We start from the raw sequence: 27,901 nt of genomic DNA on the forward strand, positions 1-27,901 counted from the left end.
TGGTAGGAAGAGCACTGGACTGGGAGTCAGATCACTCTGCCTCTCTGGGTCCCAACTTCCTCATCTGTAGAATGGTGATAAGAATGAAAACTTCCTCCTAGGCCTGTAAAAAAAGAATTGAAAAGAACGCACATTAAGAGCTTTCATCAGGCCTTGTATATAGAAAATCCTCTCTAAATCTCAGCTATTGTTGTGGGGAGAGGGCAATACAGACTTTTTTTTTTTTTTTTTTTTTTTTTTTTGAGACGGAGTTTCGCTCTTGTTACCCAGGCTGGAGTGCAATGGCACGATCTCGGCTCACCGCAACCTCCGCCTCCTGGGTTCAGGCAATTCTCCTGCCTCAGCCTCCTGAGTAGCTGGGATTACAGGCACGAGCCACCATGCCCAGCTAATTTTTTGTATTTTTAGTAGAGACGGGGTTTCACCATGTTGACCAGGATGGTCTCGATCTCTCGACCTCGTGATCCGCCCGCCTCGGCCTCCCAAAGTGCTGGGATTACAGGCTTGAGCCACCGCGCCCGGCCAATACAGACTTTTATAAAACTATTTTCAACTCAGTTGTACGTGAGTCTATGGGAATGAGGTAGGAGGTGAGGAAACTAGAAATGTAACCATTCACCCAACATCTCTGAGAACTGCCTGGCAGGAGTCAGAACTTGGGCTCCCATCCTGGTCCTGCCCATTTCTTGGTAGGCGACCTTGGACAAGTCACCTTTACCTCTTCTGCGACTGTTTCTTTACCTAAAAAGTACTGCAGATACATGACAGACCACCTGCCCTCATTCCCAGCCCAGCTGCTGGGCGAAGGAAACGCTTCAGAAACGCTCATAAAGGGCGGCAAACATGTCAGTTACCGAGCTGCCTACAGCAGAGGGGTGACCACAACCCCGGCCCCCGCGCCCCCGCCCCGCCGCAGGAACAATAGCTCCCCCGGAGGCGGCGCCGGCCGCGGCCGGGGGCGGAGCTGTCGGCTCGGGCGCTGGGGGTGTGCGCGGGGCGGGGTCGCAGCCACCCCTCCCGCCGGCGACTCCGTCACGCGCCCCTCACCGGGCGGGCCGGGGTCTTTGTGACGCGGTGGCAGCGGCCACGGACACAAAGGGAAGGCGAGGAGGCGAGCGAGGGGCTGGGCCTGCCTCGGGCCCGCGACCCCCGCCCGCCGCGCGCGCGCCCGCTCGCTCCCCTCGCCGCGGTCTCCCCCACGCCGGCTCGCACCCTCGCGCGCACCCTCGCGCGCCCGCGACCCTCGCACGCGCCCGGACCCACCGACTCCGTCCCGAGCGCCGCGGGCCCGGGCCTGGCGGGCGCTGCGGGTGGGGCGGGGATGCTGAGGGGCTGCTCCCCGGCTCCGCGGCGCGGCTGCTAGGAGGCGCCGAGGCAGCGGCGGGGCTGTGGGCGCGCGGCTGGATGCCCCCGGCCTGCGGCTCCCTGCGCTTCCCGCCGTCCAGGGGCGCCAGCCATGGGCACCGCGGCCGCTGAGGCGCCGCTCCGGCTGCCTGCCGCGCCCCCGCTCGCCTTCTGCTGCTACACGTCGGTGCTTCTGCTCTTCGCCTTCTCTCTGCCCGGGAGCCGCGCGTCCAACCAGCCCCCGAGTGGCGGCGGCGGCGGCGGCGGGGACTGTCCCGGCGGCAAAGGCAAGAGCATCAACTGCTCAGGTAGGACCGGTCGGAGCCGGCCCTAGGTCTCACCACCCCTCCGTGGCCGCCTCCCTCCTGGTTCCCGCGGTCGGCCAGGCTGGGAAAGACCCCGGCGTGGGGTCCCAGGGATCTGGGCCCGAGGGTGAGCGAGGGCGGAGGGCAGGGCGCGAGCGTGCGGTGTGGCTTGGGGACCGGCGCTGGGGATGGGAGTGGCTGTGCGTGCGTCCGAGTGTGTCGAGTGGCCGGGCGAGGGCGGCCCGGCTCGTGGGGAGGCGGTGGGGCCCGGGCGGCGAGGCAGAGCAGCAGGCAGGGGCTCCCGGTGTGGTCGTGGGTGTGCTCGCGGGTGCGCGTGTTTGTGTTGTGAAGGCTCAGGGGAGGGAGGGCGGCCCCAGGCAGGGATCTGTGTGTGTGTGTGGAGTGCGATGGGTGGGAGAGGGCGAGGGGCTGGGCAGGGTGAGGGCAGGGGAGTGACCATGTGCTGGGGAGGGTCTTCCTTAAGGCACTGGGGTCTCGGGGCGGGGGGTCGTGTGAATAAAGGGAACGGGTTGCCTTGAGGACGCGGGTTGGCGATGCAGAGTGACTGTGTGAGTGTGTGTATGCGGGCGCGCGTGTGTGTTCTTTGGGTTCTGAGATGGGATCTCAGGGCTTGAAGTGACCTCGGGTCTGTGGATATGAGAGGGAAAGTCCCAGGGCCTAGAAAGTGATCCTGTGTTTTTGTGTGTTGTGTGTGTGTGACACACCTGGGGCTCAGTTGGTCACCCTGGGGTATGCATTGAAGAGGTGGGATGGGTGCCCTGTAGCGAACCCCATTTGTGTCTTTTCAAAGGGAGGGGGTTTGGGAGTCATCATCCTGTGTAGGATTTGGGTGTAGAAAAAAGGTCTCAGGGAGTACCCTTGTGTAGCAAAGTGTAACCCTGGGTTATTAAAGTGGTGTGGAAAGAGAGAATTGGCAGCAGCGCGAGGAAGGAAGTGACCTGTCCCCTCTCTCCAAGGCCGCGTGCCCCCCCCCCCCGCCCCCACAGCTGTTGGAAACAAAGAGCTTGCTGGGGCTTTAATGAATAACACTGGGGAGGAGGGTCCCGGCAGTAAAGTTCCCTCTTCCTTTCTAAAGGGGTCCCAGAGGCACACAAGGATTAAGGCCCTGGGGCAAAGAGAGGCAATCAGGTCTCAGGGGAGTGGGGGAGTCCTCCTGGAGCTTGCCTAGCAGATGCTAGTGATCATAAGCCACATCCTTGCTAACTTGCCCTTTTATTATTTCGGAGCCTTCTCTTGTCTTCTTTAAACTAAGGCGGAGTAGGAGGAGGAAGGAGGGACATCAGGCCACCAGGAATCTGTCTGACAACCTTTGTACCTTTGGGCTCTCGAAGGGGCATTATTTCTGGAAGAGTGAGGAAGGAGCAAGAGGATCTCAGCGCAGATGCTTATGCTACCCTAAATGAAGCAAGCCTTTGGCCTGCTGTTTAGGTTTGAAGGCCATACGTCTTTTAATAATTTTCATATGGTGATGTTTTATGAGGGGAAGGGCAGTTTTGAGCACAGTGAACAATGGTGTGTCCATTAAAAGCATTTCCATCCCTGAAATAACTTTTCCTTTATTTTTCTGATGTTGTGTGAGATAATGGGATAATGCTTTCTTACATAATCACACTTTATTTAAGAATAAAAACCAGTTGTGTATTAGAGTGCCTTTTTATGTAACAAATATTAATTATCAAACTTGTAAGTGATCACACCATGTCAATAGTTTTCTGGCTAATGTGTCCCGGGTATTTGTTCTTGCTAAGCTAATATGTTCTTAGCAAAATATAGTGTGTGTTGATGGGATGTTTTTGTATATGCTTTCTAACTTGCATAGTACAAGTTTGAAGAAAGGAAATAAAGGAAATAGAGGGTTGGATACCCTTGAGGACATGGGTTGGCGATGCAGAGCCACTGTCTGTGTTTAGGCGCGTGCATGTTCTTTGGGTTCTGAGATGGGATCTGGGGGCTCGGAGTGACCTCGGGTCTGTGAATATGGGCAGGGAAAGTCCCAGGGGCTGGGAAGTGAACCTGTGTTTTTGTGTGTTGTATGTGTGTGTGAAGCCTGGGGTCAGTTAGTTACCCTGGGGTATGCATTGAAGAGAGGTGGGCGCCACATGATGTGGGGAAAAGGGGACTGATCTAGGGGTCATGGCCCTTGCTAAGCAGCTGTGTAATTTGGGGAAAGTTACTTAATTTCTCTTAGCTTCCTTTCCTTTTAAAAAAGAGACTTGGATTTAGTAATATCTGAGTCTTCTTTCAAGCATATTTATCACTGATATAAATGTCAATAAATTAAGCTTGTCAAATAAAATGTTTTCTAGCAGTGAGATATACTTGAATAACTGGGTCTAAAGCTAGAGTTTTAACTAAATGATACTTGTAGATTCTCGTAACTTTTTTTTTTTCTTTTTTTTTTTTTGAGACAGAGTCTCCCACTGTTGCCCAGGCTGTAGTGCAATGGTGTGATCTTGGCTCACTGCAGTCTTCGCCTCCGGGGTTCAAGCAATTCTCCTGCCTCAGCCTCCCAAGTAGCTGGGACTACAGGTGTGCGTCACCACGCCTAGCTGATTTTTTTTGTATTTTTGGTAGAGACGGGTTTCACCATGTTGGCCAGGATGGTCTCGATTTCCTGACCTCGTAATCTGCCCACCTTGGCCTCCCAAAGTGCTGGGATTATAGGTGTGAGCCACAGCACCTGGCTGATTCTTGTTACTTTTTAGGATAAAGACCTGGGGACGATTTATATGGCAAAAAAAAATTTTTGGTTGCTAAATTTGAGAACTGTAGTAATACAGTCTGGACACAAACATCTATTAATGCAGCTTGAAATTGTGCATAGTTTTTTTAGTGGCTTTTATTATCTAGGTATCCCCACACAAACTGAAGTTTACTCTGTCATCTTTTTTTTTTTTTTTTTTCTTTTGAGATGGAGTCTCACTCTCATCCAGGCTGGAGTGCTGTGGTGCGATCCCAGCTAACTGCAACATCTGCCTCCTGGGTTCAAGTGATTATCCTGCCTCAGCCTCTGGAATAGGTGGAACTACAGGCACCCACTACCACTCCCAGTTAATTTTTTTTGTATTTTAGTAGAGATGGAGTTTCACCATGTTGGCCAGGCTGATCTTGAACTTTTGACCTCAAGTGATCTACCCGCCTCAGCCTCCCAAAGTGCTGAGATTATAGGCATGAGCCACTGCACCCAGCCTATTTCAGTTTTAAAACTAAATGCTGCCATTGACTCCCTGTAGACTTTCATTTTTGGTTTTGGACTATCATTTCATTTCAGCCTACTGTGACCTATCTGGAGCTGATTCTGTTAGGCTGTATGTGTTGGGTCACTCACAGTTTTTTTTTTTTTCACTTGCAAATGTGAAGAGGTCTATGGGTTTATTAAATTGATAGAAGTTGTCTAGATTGTGAAAAAGGATGGAACCCTGTGATATGTTACTGGAGACTTTTTACCAACTTGGTTGATGTTGTTAGGTTAGTCAACCAGATGTTCAACTAGCTATGCATCCTGTTAGTTGAATTTAACAGATTTTTGAGCTTCTGCTGTTCAACATTTTCCCATCTTATTCACCGGCCTATTATTTAGAAGATTGTTTCAGATTGTCTTATTAGATTCAGTTATGTATACGTATCATCCTCTCATCCTCCCTTTTTCCATTTTAGTAATCCTGCTAAATAAAAAGCCCATGTTATATAGCCTGCCTTAATAAAGAGCTGATGGTGGCTTTCTCTTTTTGCTATATTCAAAAACTTATTTATCCATTTTAGAATTTTTCAGCAGTTGCATGGCAGGTTTACCCATAGATGTTTTTCTGGATCTGCATTCTGCTTTTTTTTTTTTTTTGTAGGGTGGGAGACAGTCTCAGTCTGTTGCCCAGGCTGGAGTGTGCAGTGGCATGATCTTGGCTCACCATAACCTCCGCCTCCTGAGTTCAAGCAATTCTCCTGCCTCAGCCTCCCGAGTAGCTGGGACTACAGGTGCACGCCGCCACACCTGGCTAGTTTTTTTGTATTTTAGTAGAGAAGGGGTTTCACTGTTTTGCCCCTGCTGGTCTCGGACTCCTGAGCTCAGGCATTCTGCCCACCTCAGCCTCCCAAAGTGCTAGGATTACAGGTGTGAGTCACCACGACTGGCCTGCATTTCCTCTTTTTTGAAATATGAGGATGTATTCTTTTATTTCTGGTCTTCTGGCACCTTGTCAGGGTAGCTTTGGTAATTAGTGGTAGATTTTAAGGCAGATGTAAAAGTTTTTTCAGTATCATGGAATGTGAGTTGATTTTTTTGAACTAGCTCTATATTCTGTTACTGTCCGCTGTCATGCCACTTACCTTAGAAGTAGTTGGTTTCCTTTTATCAGATTTCTGGCCTCCCTAGCTTGAAGGTCATGTTCCTTGGTGATGAAGATGAAGCACAGGGAATTGGCTCTGCTGTCTCTTGATATTGCATCTTCCCTAAGCAGTGGGCCTTTGGTTTATCTCTTCTTGTTCTAAACAATACTTTTTTTGTCTGTTTGAGAGAGGGTCTCATTTCTGTCGCCCGGGCTGGAGTGTAGTGGTGCAATCTCAGCTCACTGCAACCTTAGCTTCTTGGGCTCAGGTGATTCTCCGCCTCCTGCGTAGTTGGGACTCTAGGTGCATGCCACCACACTTGGCTAATTGCTTGTATTTTTAGTAGAGAGACGGCTTTGCCATGATATGTAGCCTGGAGCAAGACTTTTTTTGCTTCCTCTTGGCCAGGTTCTCCACTCTCATTCTGGACTTTAGGTTTACTGCGATTAAAAAAAAACTTTGATTTTATATCTTTTTTATTATGCTTATTCTTTTAAAAGCTAACTTACCAGAAAGTTCCCAGTTATCCATGACATATATGAAGAAAGATAAACTTGAACTCGGGAGACCAGATAACCTTAGACTGACTTTTTTTGTTTTTCATTTGTAACATGAAGATGATGATAGTCCTTTTTGGCTCTAGGGTATTTGAGAAGAAAAATGAGGCTTACCATGTAGGGCATTTCTATCCTGGAGAATATGGTTAAAGAGGTAGAAGAACACATTGAGAGATCAGTAAGTGGCATTTGGTGATAAATACAAGGTGAGAAGTTGAAATAGTTTTAAAGTAGAAGTGGGTCCTCTGGATTGTTATATGGTGGTTGGAATGGTATAAATGGATAATATCAATGTCAGATTACGAGAAGTGCCTTATTTGTGGCAATTTAGGACTCTCGGGAATAAAAAGTAAGGTTTTTTAATCAATGTGGAATCTTGGGCAGGGCTTTTTTTTCTTCTAGATCCCTCATGTGTAAAGTGTGGATGGATAATAATTAATTTAGCAAACCTTGATTGAATACTGCTTAGTGTAATCTAATATACTAGATGTTAACGGAAATATGTGAGAAGGCTTCCTGGCCTTCAAGGGCCTTATAATCTTACAGAGGTGGTTAGTCTGTTACAGATATATACAGTGGACGTTTCTGTTTGCCACATCTGGGCTTGCTTTCCTTGCATTCCCTATCAATAAGCATTTATTGGGCACTAACAAGATAGGAGTTTTCAAAAGGTGTACAGTTAAGTGGTTTTGTGTATATTGACAAAATTGTCTGTTACCACTCTCTAATTCCAGAAAATTTTCATCATCCCAAAAAGAAACCCTAAAACTGTTAATAGTCACTCCACATTCTTCCCTTCCCCAGCCCCTGGTTACTGCTAATCTACTTTCTGTCCCTATGGATTTGCCTATTCTAGATATGCATGCAAATGGAATAATATGAGGTGTGTTCTTTTGTATCTGGCTTCCTTCCCGTAGCATGTTTTCAGTGTTCATCCATGTTGTAGCAGGTGTCAGAACTTCATTCCTTTTTATGGCTAAATAATATTCCATTGTATGGATAAACCACATTTTGCATATCCATTTCTCTACTAATGGATATTTGGGTTGTTTTTACTTTTTGGTTGTTGTGGATAATGCTGCCGTAACATTCATGGACAAGTTTTTGTGTGGACATGTTTTCAGTTCTGTTGGGTATATATCTAGGAGTGGAATTGCTTGGCCATGTGATAACTCTGTGTTTCACATTTTGAGGAATTGCCAAGCGGTTTTCCAAAGTGGCTGCACCATTCTACATTTCTACCAGCAATGTTTGAAGATTCTAATTTCTCCAACGTCTTCTCCAACACTTATTATTATCTGTCTGTTTGATTTTGGCCATCCTAGTGGGTATGAAGTTATGTATCAATGTCGTTTTTATTTGTGTTTTCCTAATGACATCTTTTAATGAATGTATTGGCTATTTGTATATCTTCTTTGGAGAAATGTCTCATCAGATCCTTTGCTGGGCTTGATTTTGACATCCTGGAGTAACCATTCCCTTAGTAAACATACTAATCAATTCCACAGCAAGCGCACAGATACTCAAATGCTAGGTTAGCTTTCATTGTTTGTGTATCATTTGATTTTTCTGCTTACTAAGCAAGAGTCAGTTGTATTTGTTTTCAAACTTATTTATACCAATGGTACTTATGAGTGTAATTTAATAAATATTACTCAAGTCAATGAAATATGAATACAAAAAGTTGTTTTTACGAAATGCTTTGGAAAGACTTGATAAAGACAAGAAGCTGAAAGAATTGCCTCTGAATGAATTAAATTATGATCAAGACAACTGAAACAGAGTGGAGGAACCCTGTAAACTTTTGGAAGGATTTCTCAGAAAACATTGCAAGTATTTTAAAGCGTGTGTTCTACTTAAAGGAAAGGAAAATGGACATTGGAGATCTAATGGATTATGCATATGGTGCATCCAAGGGAGTGGGGAACTGCATTTGGCAGACTCATACCCAAAAAAAAGGTCTTGGTGCTACACTAGGAAATTAATGTATAATTATGTATTTAAGGCTAAAATGGCGAAAACAGGTATAATTTTAAATGGATTCTGCTTTAACTTTTTTTGATTAATAGATCAATAATCACTCTTATATATGTTTGAAAAGAGGATTTCCACTGTACAAGGTGCCCTAAGAAAGATACAGATACGGTGTCATGGGAATGTATAATTCTGATTTATAGGAATCAGAACTGATTTGCTGGAGTCAGTGGCACTCCAGCACCTTGAAATATCAGACATTCCTTTGCTGTTGTTGCTGTTCCTTTGGCATGGAAACTTCTTGTCTCAGTTCCTACAGGTGTTTGCTCTAAGGTCACCTTCAGTGGTGCCTTAAATTACAGCCTTTTCCACATTCCATCTACAATGTCTCTCTCACACCCTAACCTTTCTGCCTGCTTTTTATTTTATTTTATTTTATTTTATTTTATTTTATTTTATTTTATTTTTGAGACAGAGTCTTGCACTGTCACCCAGGCTGGAGTGCAATGATGTGATCTCGGCTCACTGCAACCTCCACCTCCAGGGGTTCATGCAGTTCTTCTGCCTCAGTCTCCTAAGTAGCTGGGATTATAGGCGCATACCACCACACCAGCTAATTTTTAAAATTTTTAGTAGAGAAGGGGTTTCACTATGTTGGCCAGCCTGGTCTCGAACTCCTGACCTCATGATCTGCCTGCCTTGGCCTCTCAAAGTGCTGGACGTGCCAGGCCCCTTTGTGCTTTTTGTTGCTCCAAAACATCTTTTCCTGTGTGACATACTATACATCTTACTTGTTTTCTATCTCTACATGTAGCTCCACAAAGGCAAAGGTTTTTGTCTGTTTTGTTTACTGCTGTATTGCAGTGCCCAGATTGGTGTCTGGCACAAAGTTACGTGCCCATTACATATTTATTTGTGGAATGGATTAATGGCTGAATGAACATAGAGGCCTATGAGAGTTTTGAAGGGCTGAAGGAATAGCTTTGGAAAGGCACAAAGGTAGGAAAGAGAAGGGAGTCTTTTCGTAACACTAAGTTGCGGGGATTAAGGCAGGAGATTCGGCAACCACATTAAGACCTTCAAGGCCCATCTGAAGGTTTGGCCTTTGGTAAAAAGACATCAAGAAGCTTTTGTTTTATTTTATTTTATTTATTTATTTATTTATTTATTTATTTATTTATTTATTTATTTATTTTGAGACGGAGTTTCGCTCTTGTTACCCAGGCTGGAGTGCAGTGGTGCGATCTCTGCTCACTGCAAGTTCCGGCTCCCGGGTTTAAGCAATTCTCCTGCTTCAGCCTCCGGAGTAGCTGGGACTACAGGCATGCGCCACCATGTCTGGCTGATTTTTGTATTTTAGTAGAGACGGGGTTTTGCCGTGTTGACCAGGATGGTCTCGATCTCTTGACCTCGTGATCCACCCGCCTTGGCCTCCCAAAGTGCTGGGATTACAAGCGTGAGCCACCGCGCCCGGCCATCAAGAAGCTTTTAAAGGGTTTGTGTGACATTGTGGTTTTAGAAAACAAAGATTGAAATTGGTAAAGATGGAACGGAGAAGGGAAGAGACTGGAGGTATGAGGAAAGAAAACAGTAGAAATGGGAAGAATTGAGAAGATTTGTTTAGCCCGCATAGTTTAAAAAAAAGTTGCATTCATTGTTAGCCATTAAAAATCTGGAAGTTTCACTTGACAATCTATTTTTCTACCTTCTCTCTCTCTCTCTCTCTCTTTTTTTTTTTTTTTTTAGACAGTCTTGCTCTGTTGCCCAGGCTGGAGTGCAGTGGCTCGATCTTAGCTCACTGTAACCTCTGCCTTCCACGTTCAAGCAATTCTCCTACCTCAACCTCTGGAGTAGCTGGGATTACAGGCACACACCACCATGCCTGGCTAATTTTTGAATTTTTAGTAGAGACAGGTTTTCGCCATGTTGGCCAGGCTGGTCTCCCAACTGCTGACCTCAAGTGATCTGCCTGCCTCTGCCTCCCACAGTGCTGGAATTACAGGCGCGAGCCACCGATTCTGGCCTGCATTCTCTTCTAAACTTGGAGGGACTGTCAATATTGGGCTCTCATTTCTACGTAGCAAAAATCAGTCAGTGCCATCTAGTGAGGCATGAGCTCTTTATTTGCTCAGTCCTCAACCAGCCAGCCTCTTTCATTAGGCCTTTTTCTGCCTAAACTTCTGGATCTCCTCCTATGTGGTGGGGTGAATTGCGATGCTCTTAATTTGAGATGGAGAGCCTGTTTAAAGGAGAGTCTAATTGTTATACATTCCCTCATTCCTGTTATTCACAATTACGAAGTTGAATTGGAGACCTTATTTCTCCAGAGCCTAGTTCTTCTGGTTTCAGCCCCTCTCCTGCCTGTACTCCTTGTAACTTCCACTGTATTGTTCTTTTTTTTTTTTTTTTTTTTTTTTTGAGACAGAGTTTCGCTCTTGTTACCCAGGCTGGAGTGCAATGGTGAGATCTCGCTTCACCGCAACCTCTACCTCCTAGGTTCAGGCAATTCTCCTGCCTCAGCCTCCTGAGTAGCTGGGATTACAGGCGTGTGCCACCATGCCCAGCTAATTTTTTGTATTTTTAGTAGAGACGGGGTTTCACCATGTTGACCAGGATGGTCTCGATCTCTTGACCTCATGATCCACCCACCTTGGCCTCCCGAAGTGCTGGGATTACAGGCTTGAGCCACTGCTCCCGACTCCACTGTATTGTTCTTAACTCTTTCCTTGAATCAGCTTGCTTCTTTTTTATATTTGAAACCTATCCTGCTATGTGATTATACCATTGTCTCTGATGTTTTTCCATATCTTTTTAAAAAAATTTCCTTTGCGGTGAGCCGAGATCGCGCCATTGCACTCCAGCCTGGGTAACAAGAGCGAAACTCCGCCTCAAAAAAAAAAAAAATTTCCTTAATTTTATTCCTTAGTTTTAAACTTTCCCTTTTGTCTCTTCCTAAATTCTTTAGGTGGATATAGATCATTATGTTTCTTAAACTCCATAGATATTTATGATAAAATTTCTCCCATCGTTGTGAAACACGTGAGTTTATATGTTACAGATGGGTTGTTTTATGATTTTGCATTACGGTCTAAAAATGTGTCATATATAATCTCTACGTTTTCGTATTAAAACTAGGTGTGGCCAGGCATGGTGGCTCAAACCTGTCATCCCAACACTTTGGGAGGCTGAGGCAGGTGATCCAGGAGTTCAAGACCAGCCTGGCCAACATGGCGAAACCCCATCTCTACTGAAAATACAAAAAGTAGCTGGGTATGGTGTCGCATGCCTGTAATCCTAGCTACTTGGGAGGCTGAGGCAGGAGAATCTCCTGAACCCAGGAGGTGGAGGTTGCAGTGAGCCTAGATCATACCATTGCACTCCAGCCTGGGCAACAAGATAGAAACTCCATCTCACAAAACAAACTAACAAACAAACAATCAGAAAACAAAAAGAAACAAAAATCTAGGTGGATCTTTGTATTCTAGTATGAAAACAAATTTTGTGAAAGATTCTACTCCAGAAGAGTTATTTCCTGGACTTCTCAGTCTCCATGTTATATTAACTGTTAGTTTTACTTAAATTTATTTTCATATAATTTCAAACATAGAAAAATGTTGTAATAGTACACCCAGATTTCCCAATTAAGATATTACCACATTTGCCATAAGTCTCTCTTTCTGTATCTACTCTTTCTCTCTCTATCATCTGTCTCTCTATTTTTTCTTTTCTTGAACTTGGCTCTGTCAAGTTGGCCCCTAGCAAGGGGAGAGGGTTAATTTAAGTTTAATTTTAGTTCCATATTTTAAATTTTTTGTTTTGTCCTTTCCTCTTAATTAAATAGTGAAACTTCTGCTTATAATGCTTTCAGTGGCATTCAACTCATTTACATTAAATTAAGTAATTGATACCTGTGCTGCTTCCCATCATCATCTTTTTTTTTTTTTTTTTTTTTTTTGCATTTTAGGTTTTGCGGTACATGTGAAGAACATGCAAGATTGTTGCGTAGGTACACACGTGGCAGTGTGATTTGCTGCCTTCCTCCTCTTCACCTATATCTGGCATTTCTCCCCATGCTATCTCTCCCCAACTCCCCAACTCCCACTGTCCCTCCCCTGTTTCCCCCCAGCAGGCCCCAGTGTGTAGTGCTCCCCTCCCTGTGGCCATGTGTTCTCGTTGTTCAACACCCGCCTATGAGTGAGAACATGTGGTGTTTGATTTTCTGCTCTTGTGTCAGTTTGCTGAGAATGATGGTTTCCAGGTTCATCCATGTCCCTACAAAGGACACGAACTCATCGTTTTGTTTTTTTTTTTTTCTTTTTCATTTTTTTAAATTGCATTTTAGGTTTTGGGGTACATGTGATGAACATGCAAGATTGTTGCATAGGTACACACATGGCAGTGTGCTTTGCTGCCTTCCGTCCCCTCACCTGTATCTGTCATCTCTCCCCATGCTATCTCTTCCCACCTCCCCTCCCCCCGCCCCTCCCCCATTTCCCTCCAACGGACCCCAGTGTGTAGCGCTCCCCTCCCTGTGTCCATGTGTTCTCATTGTTCAACACCTGCCTATGAGCGAGAATATACGGTGTTTGATTTTCTGCTCTTGTGTCAGTTTGCTGAGAATGATGGTTTCCAGGTTCATCCATGTCCCTACAAAGGACGTGAACTCATCGTTTTTGATGGCTGCATAATATTCCATGGTGTATATGTACCACATTTTCCCTATCCAGTCTATCATTGTTGGGCATTTGGGTTGGTTCCAGGTCTTTGCTATTGTAAACAGTGCTGCAATGAACATTCGTGTGCATGTGTCCTTATAGTAGAGTGATTTATAATCCTTTGGATATATACCCAGTAATGGGATTGCTGGGTCAAATGGGATTTCTATTTTTAGGTCCTTGAGGAATCGCCACACTGTCTTCCACAATGGTTGAATTAATTTACATTCCCACCAGCAGTGTAAAAGTGTTCCTATTTCTCCACATCCTCTCCGGCATCTGTTGTTTCTCGATTTTTTAATGATCGCCATTCTAACTGTTGTGAGATGGTATCTCAATGTGGTTTTGATTTGCATTTCTCTGATGACCAGTGATGATGAGCATTTTTTCATATGTTTGTTGGCCTCCTGTATGTCTTCTTTTGTAAAGTATCTGTTCATATCCTTCGCCCATTTTTGAATGGGCTTGTTTGTTTTTTTCTTGTAGATCTGCTTTAGTTCTTTGTAAATTCTGGATATCAGCCCCTTGTCAGATGGGTAGGCTGCAAAAATTTTTTCCCATTTTGTTGGTTGCCAATTCACTCTACTGACTGTTTCTTTTGCCGTGCAGAAGCTGTGGAGTTTGATTAGGTCCCATTTGTCTATTTTGGCTTTTGTTGCCATTGCTTTTGGCGTTTTGGTCATGAAGTCCTTGCCTACACCTATGTCCTGAATGGATTTGCCTAGATTTTCTTCTAAGGTTTTTATGGTATTAGGTCTGATGTTTAAGTCTTTAATCCATCTGGAGTTAATTTTGGTGTAAGGTGTCAGGAAGGGGTCCTGTTTCTGCTTTCTGCACATGGCTAGCCAGTTTTCCCAACACCATTTATTAAACAGGGAGTCCTTTCCCCATTGCTTGTTTTTGTCAGGTTTGTCGAAGATCAGATGGTTGTGGGTAAGTTGTATTTCCTCTGAGGCCTCTGTTCTGTTCCATTGGTCTATATCTCTGTTTTGGTACCAGTACCATGCTGTTTTGATTACTGTAGCCTTGTAGTATAGTTTGAAGTCCGGTAGTATGATGCCTCCTGCTTTGTTCTTTTTGCTTAGAATTGACTTGGCTATGCGGGCTCTCTTTTGGTTCCATATGAAGTTTAAGGTGTTTTTTTCCAGTTCTGTGAAGAAGGTCATTGGTAGCTTGATGGGAATAGCGTTGAATCTGTAAATTACTTTGGGCAATATGGCCATTTTCACGATGTTGATTCTTCCTAACCATGAACATGGAATGTTTCTCCATCTGTTTGTATCCTCTCTTATTTCGTTGAGCAATGGTTTGTAGTTCTCCTTGAAGAGGTCCTTTACGTTCCTTGTTAGTTGTATTCCTAGGTACTTTATTCTCTTTGTAGCAATTGTGAATGGCAGTTCGTTCTTGATTTGGCTCTCTTGAAGTCTATTACTGGTGTATAGGAATGCTTGTGATTTTTGCACGTTGATTTTGTATCCTGAGACTTTGCTGAAGTTATTTATCAGTTTCAGGAGATTTTGGGCTGAGATGATGGGGTCTTCCAGATATACAATCATGTCATCTGCAAATAGAGACAATTTGATTTCCTCCTTTCCGATTTGGATACCCTTTATTTCTTTTTCTTGCCTGATTGCTCTGGCTAGAACTTCCAGTACTATATTGAACAGGAGTGGTGAGAGAGGGCATCCTTGTCTAGTGCCAGATTTCAAAGGGAATGCTTCCAGTGTTTGCCCATTCAGTATGATATTGGCTGTTGGTTTGTCGTAAATAGCTTTTATTGTTTTGAGATACGTTCCGTCAATACCTAGTTTATTGAGGGTTTTTAGCATAAAGGGTTGTTGAATTTTGTCAAAAACCTTCTCTGCATCAATCGAGATAATCATGTGGTTTTTGTCTTTGGTTCTGTTTATGTGGTGAATTACGTTTATGGACTTGCGTATGTTGAACCAGCCTTGCATCCCTGGGATGAATCCTACTTGATCATGGTGGATGAGCTTTTTGATATGCTGTTGCAATCGGTTTGCCAGTATTTTATTGAAGATTTTTGCATCTATGTTCATCATGGATATTGGCCTGAAATTTTCTTTTCTTGTTGAGTCTCTGCCGGGTTTTGGTATCAGGATGATGTTTGTCTCGTAACATGATTTGGGAAGGATTCCCTCTTTTTGGATTGTCTGGAATAGTTTCAGAAGGAATGGTATCAGCTCCTCCTTGTATGTCTGGTAGAATTCAGCTGTGAACCCATCTGGACCTGGGCTTTTTTTTGGGTGGTAGGCTCTTTATTGCTGCCTCAACTTCAGCCCATGTTATTGGTCTATTCAGGGTTTTGGCTTCTTCCAGGTTTAGGCTTGGGAGGATGCAGGTGTCCAGGAATTTATCAATTTCTTCCAGGTTTACTAGTTTATGTGCATAGAGTTGTTTGTAATAATCTCTGATGATGGTTTGGATTTCTGTGGAATCTGTGGTGATATCCCCTTTATCGTTTTTTATTGCATCAATTTGGTTATTCTCTCTTTTCTTTTTTATTAATCTGGCTAGTGGTCTGTCTATTTTGTTGATCTTTTCAAAAAACCAGCTCCTGGATTTCTTGATTTTTTGAAGAGTTTTTTGTGTCTCTATTTCCTTCAGTTCTGCTCTGATCTTAGTTATTTCCTGTCTTCTGCTAGGTTTTGAGTTTTTTTGATCTTGCTCCTCTAGCTCTTTCAATTTTGATGATAGGGTGTCAATTTTAGATCTCTCCTTTCTTCTCATGTGGGCACTCATTGCTATATATTTTCCTCTAGAGACTGCTTTAAATGTGTCCCAGAGATTCTGGTATGTTGTGTCTTCGTTCTCATTGGTTTCAAAGAACATCTTTATTTCTGCCTTCATTTCATTGTTTATCCAGTCAACATTCAAGAGCAAGTTGTTCAGTTTCCATGAAGCTGTGTGGTTCTGAGTTAGTTTCTGCATTCTGAGTTCTAACTCGATTGCACTGTGGTCTGAGAGACTGTTTGTTATGATTTCTGTTCTTTTGCATTTGCTGAGGAGTGATTTATTGCCAATTATGTGGTCAGTTTTAGAGTAGGTGTGATGTGGTGCTGAGAAGAATGTATATTCTGTGGATTTGGGGTGGAGAGTTCTGTAAATGTCTATTAGGTTTGCTTGTTCCAGGTCTGTATTCAGGTCCTGGATATCCTTGTTGATTTTCTGTCTGGTTGATCTGTCTAATATTGACAATGGGGTGTTAAAGTCTCCCACTATTATTGTGTGGGAGTCTAAGTCTCTTTGTGAGTCATTAAGAACTTACCTTATGTATCTGGGTGCTCCTGTATTGGGTGTGTATATATTTAGGATTGTTAGCTCTTCTTGTTGCAGTGATCCTTTTACCATTATGTAATGTCCTTCTTTGTCTCTTTTGATCTTTGTTGCTTTAAAGTCTATTTTATCAGAGATGAGAATTGCAACTCCTGCCTTTTTTTGCTCTCCATTTGCTTGGTAGATCTTCCTCCATCCCTTTATTTTGAGCCTTTGTGTATCCTTGCATGTAAGATGGGTTTCCTGGATAGAGCACACTGATGGGTTTTGGCTTTTTGTCCAATTTGCCAGTCTGTGTCTTTTGATTGGGGCATTTAGTCCATTGACATTTAGGGATAGTATTGTTATGTGTGAATTTGATGCTGTCATTTTGATGCTACCTGGCTGTTTTGTTGGGTAGTTGATGCAGATTCTTGATTGTGTTGATGCTCTTTTACCATTTGGTGTGTTTTTGGAGTGGCTGGTACTGGTTGTTCCTTTATATGTGTAGAGCCTCTTTCAGGAGTTCTTGTAGAGCAGGTTTGGTGGTGATGAAATCTCTGAGTGCTTGCTTATTCACAAAGGATTTTATTTTTCCTTCACTTATGAAGCTTAGTTTGGCTGGATAGGAGATTCTGGGTTGAAAGTTCTTTTCTTTAAGGATGTTGAATATTGGCCCCCAATCTCTTCTGGCTTGTAGGTTTTCTGCTGAGAGATCTGCTGTGAGTCTAATGGGCTTCCCTTTGTGGGTAACCCGACCTTTCTCTCCGGCTGCCTTTAGCATTTTCTCTTTCATTTCAACCCTGGTGAATCTGACGATTATGTGCCTTGGGGTTGCTCTTCTTGAGGAATATCTTTGTGGTGTTCTCTGTATTTCCTGGATTTGAATATTGGTCTGCCTTGCTAGGTTGGGGAAGTTTTCCTGGATAATATCCTGAAGAGTATTTTCCAGCTTGGATTCATTCTCTTCATCACATTCAGGTACACCTATCAGACGTAGATTAGGTCTTTTCACATAGTCCCACATTTCTTGAAGATTTTGTTCATTCCTTTTTGCGCTTTTTTCTCTGTTCTTGCCTTCTCTTTTTGTTTCATTGAGTTGATATTCGACCTCTGATATCCTTTCTTCTGCTTGGTCAATTCGGCTGTTGAAGCTTGTGCATGCTTCACGAAGTTCTCGTGTTGCGTTTTTCAGCTCCATCAATTCACTTATTCTCCTCTCTATGCTGTCCATTCTCGTCAGCAGTTCGTCCAATCTTTTTTCAAGGTTCCTATTTTCTTTGCGTTCGGTTAGAACATGTTCTTTTAGCTCATTGTAGTTTCTTACTACTCACCTTCTGAAGTCTGATTCTGTCATTTCATCACCCTCCTTCTCCATCCAGTCTGGTTCCCTTGCTGGTGAGGAGTTGTGATCCCTTTTAGGAGGAGAGGTGTTCTGGTTTCGGGAGTTTTCATCCTTTTTGCGCTGGTTTCTTCCCATTTTTGTGGGTTTATCCACCTGTTGTCTGTCTCTGTCCCATGGAGTTGGAGCTTTATGAGTTTCCGTTGCACTACTGCCTTTTTTGATTTTTCTTTCAGGTCTGACCTGCCCAGCTAGCAGCACGCCTAGCCTCTGCCTGCCCGCAGGGGCTTTGCTGAGCTGCTGTGGGCTCCGCCCAGCTGCCCTGAGCTCTTCCCTGTAGTCCTTTTTATATGGGCGTAGTTAGAACTGTCTCGGCAATGGTGGCCCCGCCTCTGTTATGGCGGACTCTCTCTGTTGTGGCAGGTTGCCTCGGCAATGGCGGGTTGCCTGGGCAACGGCAGCCTGCCTCCGTAGAGGTGGAGAGTCTCAGTAATGGCGGAATCCCTCCCCCGCTGAGCGTCCCGGTTCAGCTGTGCTTGGTTTGAAGGGCTCAACCCAGAGGGTTTCCAATTACTGTTTTTGTTTTCGTTGTTGTTGGGGATGGAGGGGTGGGACCAACCGAGCCTGATCACCTGGCTCCCTGACTCAGAGTCTTTTCTTTTAAGTTGCACGACCCCGCGTTCCGGTCGTTTGTTGAAAAGGCTCCGGGATCTCCCGTGCTGCGACTCACGGAGTCTGCTCGAACTGCGGCGCCGGCTCCTGGCGGATTTTTTGCCTAGGAATCTCCTGGCCTGACTTGCTATTTCAGACGAATGGGCAACTCTGCCGTCTCAGGGCTCTGATCGCCAGCTAAGAGGGCTCCCAGACCAGTGGCTTTTGTAGGGAGAACCGCAGCAACAGGGAGTGGTCACAGCAGCCGCGCGGGCGGAATCAGCCCTGCGGGGGCCAAAACAGCCGCACCGGCTGGGACTGCGACGCTGGCGACCCCTCTGCCTGGGTATCTCCTGGTCTGTGGGCAATAAGAGTTCGTCTGGAAATGCGGCGTCCACTCACCCTCTGCACTTTCACTGGGAGCTGAAGTCCTGAGCTGTTCTTAGGCGGCCATCTTCCCAGCATTCCCGAACTCATCGTTTTTGATGGCTGCATAATATTCCATGGTGTATATGTGCCACATTTTCCCTGTCCAGTCTATCATCGATGGGCATTTGGGTTGGTTACAGGTCTTTGCTATTGTAAACTGTGCTACACTGAACATTTGCATGCATGTGTCCTTATGGTAGAATGATTTATAATCCTTTGGATATATACTCAGTAACGGGATTGCTGGGTCAAATGGAATTTCTATTTCTAGGTCCTTGAGGAATTGCCACACTGTCTTCCACAATGGTTGAACTAATTTACACTCACACCAACAGTGTGAAAGTGTTCCTATTTCTCCACATCCTTTCCAGCATCTGTGGTCTCGAGATTTTTTAATGATCACTATTCTAACTGGTGTGAGTTGGTATCTCAATGTAGTTTTGATTTGTATTTCTTTAATGACCAGTGATGATGAGCACTTTTTCATATTTTTGTTGGCCTCATGTATGTCTTCTTTTGAAAAGTGTCTGTTCATATCCTTCACCCACTTTTGAATGGGCTTGTTTGTTTTTTCTTGTAAATCTGTTTTAGTTCTTTGTAAATTCTGGATATCAGCACTTTGTCCGATGGTTGGACTGCAAAAATTTTTTCCCATTCTGTTGGTTGCTGATTCACTCTAATGACTGTTTCTTTTGCTGTGCAGAAGCTGTGGAGTTTGATTAGGTCCCATTTGTCTATTTTGGCTTTTGTTGCCAATGCTTTTGGTGTTTTGGTCATGAAATACTTGCCTATGCCTATGTCCTGAATGGTTTTGCCTAGATTTTCTTCTAGGGTTTTTGTGGTGTTAGGTCTTATGTTAAGTCTTTAATCCATCTGGAGTTAATTTTAGTGTAAGGTGTCAGGAAGGGGTCCAGTTTCTGCTTTCTGCACATGGCTAGCCAGTTTTCCCAACACCATTTATTAAACAGGGAATCCCCATTGCTTGTTTTTGTCAGGTTTGTCAAATATAGGATGGTTGTAGATATGTTGTGTTGCCTTCGAGACCTCTGTTCTGTTCCATTGGTCTATATCTCTGTTTTGGTACCAGTACCATGCTGCTTTGATTACTGTAGCCTTGTAGTATATTTTGAAGTCTGGTAGTATGATGCCTCCCACTTTGTTCTTTTGCTAGAATTGCCTTGGCTATGCGGGCTCTCTTTTGGTTTCATATGAAGTTTAAGGTGTTTTTTTCCAGTTCTGTGAAGAAGGTCATTGGTAGCTTGATGGGGATAGCACTGAATCTGTAAATTACTTTGGGCAGTATGGCCATTTTCATGATATTGATTCTTCCTAACCATGAACATGGAATGTTTCTCCATTTGTTTGTGTCCTCTCTTATTTTGAAGAGCTGTGGTTCATAGTTCTCCTTGAAGAGGTCCTTTATGTTCCTTGTTAGTTGTATTCCTAGGTATTTTATTCTCTTTGTAGCAATTGTGAATGGCAGTTCATTCTTGATTTGGCTGTCTTTAAGTCTGTTATTGGTGTATAGGAATGCTTGTGATTTTTGCACATTGATTTTGTATCCTGAGATTTTGCTGAAGTTGCTTACCAGTTTCAGGAGATTTTGGGCTGAGACGATGGAGTCTTATAGATATTCAATCATGTCATCGGCAAATACAGACAATTTGACTTCCTCCTTTCCTATTTGAATACCCTTTATTTCTTTTTCTTGCCTGATTGCTCTGGCTAGAACTTCCAATACTATATTTAATAGGAGTGGTGAGAGAGGGCATCCTTGTCTAGTGCCAGATTTCAAAGGGAGTGCTTCCAGTTTTTCCCATTCAGTATGATATTGGCTATTGGTTTGTCATAAATAGCTTATTATTTTGAGATACGTTCTGTCAATACCTAGTTTATTGAGGGTTTTTAGCATAAAGGGCTGTTGAATTTTGTCAAAGGCCTTCTCTGCCTCAATTGAGATAATCACGTGGTTTTTGTCGTTGGTTCTGTTTATGTGGTGGATTACATTTATAGACTTGCATATGTTGAACCAGCCTTGCATTCCTGGGATGAATCCTAATTGATCATGGTGGATAAGCTTTTTGATGTGCTGTTGCAATCAGCTTGCCAGTTTTTTATTGAAGATTTTTGCATCTATGTTCATCATGGATATTGGCCTGAAGTTTTATTTTCTTGTTGAGTCTGTGCCGGATTTTGGTATCAGGATGATGTTTGTCTCATAAAATGATTTGGGAAGGATTCCCTCTTTTCGGATTATTTGGAATACTTTCAGAAGGAATGGTACCGGCTCCTCTTTGTATGTCTGGTAGAATTCGGCTGTGAACCCATCTGGACCTGGGCTTTTTTTGTGTGGTAGGCTCTTAATTGCTGCCTCAACTTCAGACCTTGTTATTGGTCTATTCAGGGTTTCGACTTCTTCCTGGTTTAGGCTTGGTAGGAGGCAAGTGTCCAGGAATTTATCCATTTCTTCCAGGTTTACTAGTTTATGTGCATAGGGTTGCTTGTAATAATTTCTGATGATGGTTTGAATTTCTGTGGAATCTGTGGTGATATCCCCTTTATAGTTTTTTATTGCATCTATTTGGTTATTCTCTCTTTTCTTTTTTATTAATCTGGCTAGTGGTCTGTCTATTTTGTTGATCTTCTCGAAAAACCAGCTCCTGGATTTATTGATTTTTTTGGGAGGGTTTTTTGTGTCTCTGTCTCCTTCAGTTCTGTTCTGATCTTAGTTATTTCTTGTCTTCTGTTAGCTTTTTAATTTTTTTGATCTTGCTTCTCTAGCTCTTTCAATTTTGACGATAGGGTGTTGATTTTAGATCTCTCCTTGTTTCTCATGTGGGCATTTATTGCTATATATTTTCCTCTAGAGACTACTTTAAATGTGTCCCAGAGATTCTGGTATGTTGTGTCTTCGTTCTCTTTGGTTTCGAAGAACATCTTTATTTCTGCCTTCATTTCATTGTTATCCACTCAACGTTGAAGAGCCAGTTGTTCAGTTTCCATTAAGCTGTGCGGTTCTGAGTTAGTTTCTGAATTCTGAGTTCTAACTTGATTGCACTGTGGTCTGAGAGACTGTTTGTTATGATTTCCGTTCTTTTCATTTGCTGTGGAGTGATTTACTTCCAATTATGTGGTCAATTTTAGAGTAGGTGTGATGTGGTGCTGAGAAGAATGTATATTCTGTGGATTTGGGGTGGAGAGTTCTGTAAATGTCTATTAGGTTTGCTTGTTCCAGTTCTGAGTTCAAGTCCTGGATACCTTTGTTAATTTTCTGTCTGGTTGATCTGTCTAATATTGACAATGGGGTGTTAAAGTCTCCCACTATTATTGTGTGGGAGTCTAAGTCTCTTTGTAAGTCATTAAGAACTTGCTTTACATATCTGAGTGCTCCTGTATTGGATGCGTATATATTTAGTATCGTTAACTCTTCTTGTTGCATTGATCCTTTTGCCATTATGTAATGTCTTTCTTTGTCTCTTTTGATCTTTGTTGCTTCAAAGTCTATTTTATCAGAGACGAGAATTGCAACTTGGTAAATCTTCCTCCATCCCTTTATTTTGAGCCTTTGTGTGTCCTTACATGTGAGATGGGTTTTCTGGATACAGCACACTGATGGGTTTTGGCTTTTTATCCAATTTGCCAGTCTGTGTCTCTTGATTGGGGCATTTAGTCCATTTGCATTTAGGGTTAATATTATTATGTGTGAATTTGATACTGCCACTTTGATGCTAACTGGCTGGTTTTGCCCGTTAGTTGATGCAGATTCTTCATTGTGTTGATGCTCTTTGCTATTTGGTATGTTTTTGGAGTGTCTGGTACTGGTTGTTCCTTTCTATGTGTAGAGCCTATTTCAGGAGCTCTTGTAAAGCAGACCTGTTGGTGATGAAATCTCTTGAGTACTTGCTTGTTCGCAAAGGATTTTATTTTTCCTTCACTTATGAAGCTTAGTTTGGCTGGATAGGAGCTTCTGGGTTGAAAGTTCTTTTCTTTAGGGATGTTGAATATTGGCTCCCACTCTCTTCTGGCTTTCTTTCTTTCAGTAGGGTTTCTGCTGTGAGATCTGCTGTGAGTCTGATGGGCTTCCGTTTGTGGGTAACCTGACCTTTCTCTCTGGCTGCCCTTAGCATTTTCTCCTTCATTTCCACCCCAGAGAATCTGATGATTATGTGCCTTGGGGTTGCTCTTCTTGAGGAATATCTCTTTGGTGTTCTCTGTATTTCCTGGACTTGAATAGTGGCCTGCCTTGCTAGGTTGGGAAAGTTTTCCTGGATAATATCCTGAAGAGTATTTTCCAGCTTGGATTCATTCTCATCGTCACATTCACGTACACCTATCAAATGTAGATTAGGTCTTTTCACGTAGTCCCACATTTCTTGGAGACTTTGTTCATTCCTTTTTACTCTTTTTTTCTCTAATCTTGCTTTCTCATTTTATTTCATTGAGTTGATCTTCGACCTCTGATATTCTTTCTTCTGCTTGGTCAATTTGGCTGTTGAAACTTGTGCATGCTTCGTGAAGTTCTCGTGCTGTGTTTTTCAGCTCCATCAATTCACTTATATTCCTCTCTAAGTTGTTTATTCTCATTAGCATTTCATCAAATCTTTTTTCAAGGTTCTTAGTTTCTTTGCATTGGGTTAGTACATGTTCTTTTAGCTCACAGAAGTTTATTATTATCCGTCTTCTGAAACCTGATTCTGTCAATTCATCACACTCATTCTCCATCCAGCCTTGTTCCCTTGCTGGTGAGGAGTTGTGATTCCTTTTAGGAGGAGAGATGTTCTGGTTTCGGGTGTTTTCATACTTTTGCCCTGGTTTCTTCCCATCTTTATGTATTTATCCACCTGTCGTCTTTGTAGTTGCTGACTTTCAGATTGGATCTCTGAGTATGGACGTCCAGTTTGTTGATGATTATTTCTGTTTCTTAGTTTTCCTTCTAACAGTCTGACCCCTCTGCTGTAGGACTGCTGAGGTCCACTCCAGGCCCTGCTTGCCTGGGGATCACCTGCAGCCACTGCAGAGCAGTAAGGTTTGCTACCAGTTTCTTCTTCTGCTCTCTTTGTCACAGAAGGATACCCGCCAAATGTCGGTCTGATCTCTCCATTATGAGGTGACTCTTTGGATATACGGGGATCAGGGAGCTGCTTGAGGAGACTGTCTGTCCTTTATAGGATCTCAAGTGCTGAGCTGTGAGCTCCGTTCATTCAGAGCTGCTGGGCAGGTATGTTTATGTCTGCTGCAGTAGGACTCATAAACCCCTTTTTTTCCCCAGGTGCTCTGTCCCAGAGAGTTAGGGCTTTATTTATAAGTTTCTGTTGTGCTGCTGCCTTTTTTTCAGGGCTACTCTGCTGAGCAAGGAGGCAGCCTAGTCACTATCTGCCTGCAGAGGCTTTGCTGAGCTGCTGTGGGCTCCGCCCAGCTGCCGTGTGAACTTCCCTGCAGTCCTGTTTATACGGGTGTAGTTAGAACTGCCTTGGCAATGGTGGCCCACCTCTGTAATGGTGGGCTGTCTCTGTAATGGCAGGTTGCCTCTGTAATGGCAGGTTGCCTCAGCAATGGTGGGCTGCCTCAGCAATGGCAGACGATCTCCATAGTGGTGGAGTGCCTGGGTAATGGCGGACACCCCTCCCCCACAGAGCTGGACCGTCTGGGGTTCAGCTGTGCTTGCTGTGAAACTCTCAACTCAGAGTGTTTCCAATTGCTGTTTTTTGGGTGAGGGTGGGGTGGGGGGACCATCCGAGCCTGATCACCTGGCTCCCTGCATCAGAGCATTTTTTTTTTTTTTTTTTTTAGTCGAATGGGCACTCTCTCCCAGGTGTTCCACTCGCCTGTTGAAAAGGCGCCAGGATCTGTGATTTCCCGTGCAGCAACTCACTGCGCCAGCTGAAACAGCGGCACTGAGATTCGTGGCATTTTTTTTGCCCGGGAATCTCCTGGCCTGGCTCCCAGTTTCAGAACCCTTTTTAATCAGATGCATGGGTGACTCTGCCTTCCTGGGGCTCCAATTGCCAGCTAAAAGGGCACCCGGACCAGTGTATTTTGTATGGAGAACCGCTGTGCCTGGGCACTGGCAAAGCAGCCTGCCGGCCAAAACAGCTGTGTTGGCAACCCGTCAGGCTCCTCTGCCTGGGAATCTCCTGGTCTGTGGTCAATAAAAATCTGTCTGGAAATGTGGTGTCCACTCACCCTCTGCACTTTCACTGGGAGCTGCAATCCTAAACTGTTCCTAATTGGCCATCTTGTATCTTCCCCCCATCATCTTTTTTTAAAAGTGCATAATCCAGTGTTTTTGATTATAGTCACAAGGTTGTGTAGCTGTCACCACAGTCAATCTTAGAACATTTTCATCTTCCTAAGAAGGAACTTTTTTTTTTTTTTTTTTTTTTTTTGAACAGAGTCTTGCTCTCTTGCCCAGGTTGGAGTGCAGTGGCATGATCTTGGCTCATTGCAACCGCTGCCTCCCAGGTTCAAGTGATTCTCCCTGCCTCAGCCTCCTGAGTAGCTGGAATTACAAGTGCCTGCTGCCACACCCGGCTAGTTTTTGTATTTTAATAGAGATGGGGTTTCACCATGTTGAACAGGCTGACCTCAGGTCATCTGCCCACCTCAGATGATCTGACCTCAGGTGATCTGCCCACCTCGGCCTCCCAAAGTGTTGGGATTACAGGCTAGAGCCACCATGCCTGGCCAAGGAACTTTGCATTCTTTAGCAATCACTCCCCAATCCCCACCTCTCCTCATCTGGTTCTAGGCAACCACTGACCTACTATCATTTTTTTTTTTTTTTAAGACAGTCTCTATGGTCCAGGTTAGAGTATGGTGGTGCAATCTCAGCTCACTGCAACCTCCGCCTCCCCGGTTCAAGGTATTCTTGTGCCTCAGCATGAGATTCAGGTGCCTGTCACTGTACCTGGCTAATTTTATATTTTTAGTAGAGAAGGGGTTTCACTACGTTGGCCAGGCTGGTCTTAAACTCCTGACCTCAGGTGATCTGCCTGCCTCCGCCTCCCAAAATGTTGAGATTACAGGTGTCAGCCACCAAGCCTGGCCATGATTTACTATCCTTTGCTGTAGATTTGTCTATTCTGGACATTTCATGTAAATGGAATCATTCAATATGACCTTTCATAATTGGCTTCTTTCACTTAGCATAATGTTTTTAAGGTTGATCCATGTTATAGCATGTGTCAGAATTTCATTCCTTTTTATGACTGAATAATATTTCACTGTCTTGATGACCATGTTTTGTTTATCCATTCAGTATCTATTCATCTGTTGATAGACATTTTTGTTGTTTTTACTTTTTGACTGCCATGAGTAATGCCACCGTGGCTATTTATGTACAAGTTTTTGTGTAAACACATGTTTTCATGTCTCTGGGGTGTATGTATTCCACCTAGGAGTGGAAATGTTAGGTCATGTGGTAACTCTACGTTTAACATTTTGAAGATTTGCCAAACTGCTGTGCAAAGTTTTGCCAAATTGCTACCCATGTAAAACTGTTTAACATTTGAAGATTTGCCACACTGCTGTAAATGGTTGCACCATTTTACATTTTCATCAGCTATGTGTGAACATTCCATTTTCCATATCCTCAAACATTTGTTATTGTTTTCTTTGTTATAACCAACCATCTTCATTTAAGTTCATATTTGTTATTTTTCATTTTCCCTATGTATGTGGTTTCTTTACAGAATTTAAATTCTCAGTTTCTTTTAAGCTGGATTGGGAGATAACTTCAACCTATTTATCCCCCCCATCATTTTTTACATTGTTACAAGCATTGTTTTAACTTAACTATTTTCTTCATTCGTATTATTAATTCTATTACTAGCTTCTTGAGTATTTAGGAGGTTGGCATACTTCTCATGTACGTGGAAATTCCATACTTAAATCTTAAAATTCTCTAAGTATATGCTTTTAGATTACTAGGTGACTTAATTTATTGTAAATCCTTTGCTACAATTCAAATTCATTTATTTTTAAAACGTGTCATTTATTTTCCATGACTCAGTAGTCTTGTCATTTTTTCAGAAGTCACTTAAGGTTCTAAAGTTCTTAACATATTCTTGTACCTTTAAAAACTTTGGCAGGTTGTTATATTTTCAACCACAGCTCAGTTTCTCTCATTTTTATGCAAATATTCTGAGTCTTTAGTTTCTGTGGATTAAAAAAGGGAAAAAACCCACACCTTTTTATCTTTGTTACAAAAGCAGTATATAATCTGTGTAGAAAATTTGAGGAATATGGAAAAATTAAAAGAGGAAATCTGTGATGATTACCATTCTTTTCTTTAATCTCAATGTTTATACTGAATTATTTTGTTTTTCATCAAAAACATTTTGAACTTTTTTTTTTTTTTGGCACAGGAGTTTTGCTCTTTTTGCCCAGGCTGGAGTGCAATGGTGAGATTTTGGCTTATTGCAACCTCTGCCTCCCAGGTTCAGGTGATTCTCCTGCCTTAGCCTCCTGAGTAGCTGGGACTACAGGCGTGCACCACCACGCCTGGCTAATTTTGTATTTTTAGTAGAGATGGTGTTTCACTATGTTTGTCAGGCTGATCTTGAATCTCTGACCTAAGGTGATCCACCCAACTCAGCCTCTCAAAGTGCTGGGATTACAGGCATGAGTCACAAAAGTGAACTTTTAAAAAATATTCATGTTGTTTTACTTTGCGTTTTCTGTTTATGCTGAAGCCACTGTTGTTCAGAGGTCAGATCTCCTTTTGGGATGTTTTGTTTTTATTTTTTGAGACAGGGTCTCCCTCTGTTGTCAAGGCGCTGGTGTGCAGTGGCATGATGGCTCACTGCAGCCTTGACCTCTCAGGCTCAATTGATCCTCCTATTTCAGCCTCTTGAGTAGCTGAGACCACAGGCACTTGCCACCACATCCAGCTAATTTTCAAAAATTATTTTTTGTAGATATGGAGTCTCCCTGTGTTGCTCAGGCGTGTCTTGAATGCCTGGG

At 43.4% G+C, this 27,901-nt stretch overlaps 1 protein-coding gene across 2 annotated transcripts in view; it reads left to right on the forward strand.

Moving 5' to 3' along the window:
• The first annotated feature begins 1,055 nt into the window (after positions 1-1,055).
• Positions 1,056-27,901, forward strand: part of TMEFF1 (transmembrane protein with EGF like and two follistatin like domains 1) — a 107,530-nt gene continuing 80,684 nt past the window's right edge. The window contains exon 1 of one of the 2 annotated variants that reach the window (XM_010350835.3): positions 1,056-1,652. In XM_010350835.3, coding sequence (XP_010349137.2) covers positions 1,457-1,652 — 196 coding nt within the window. In that variant the 5' untranslated portion in view covers positions 1,056-1,456. Of the gene's footprint in view, positions 1,653-22,391; positions 24,156-27,901 lie in introns of those variants that run through there. The other variant, XM_074395104.1, reaches the window with a different exon arrangement.

Source organism: Saimiri boliviensis, chromosome 2, assembly GCF_048565385.1.
Source record: "Saimiri boliviensis isolate mSaiBol1 chromosome 2, mSaiBol1.pri, whole genome shotgun sequence".
Lineage (NCBI taxonomy): Eukaryota > Metazoa > Chordata > Mammalia > Primates > Cebidae > Saimiri > Saimiri boliviensis.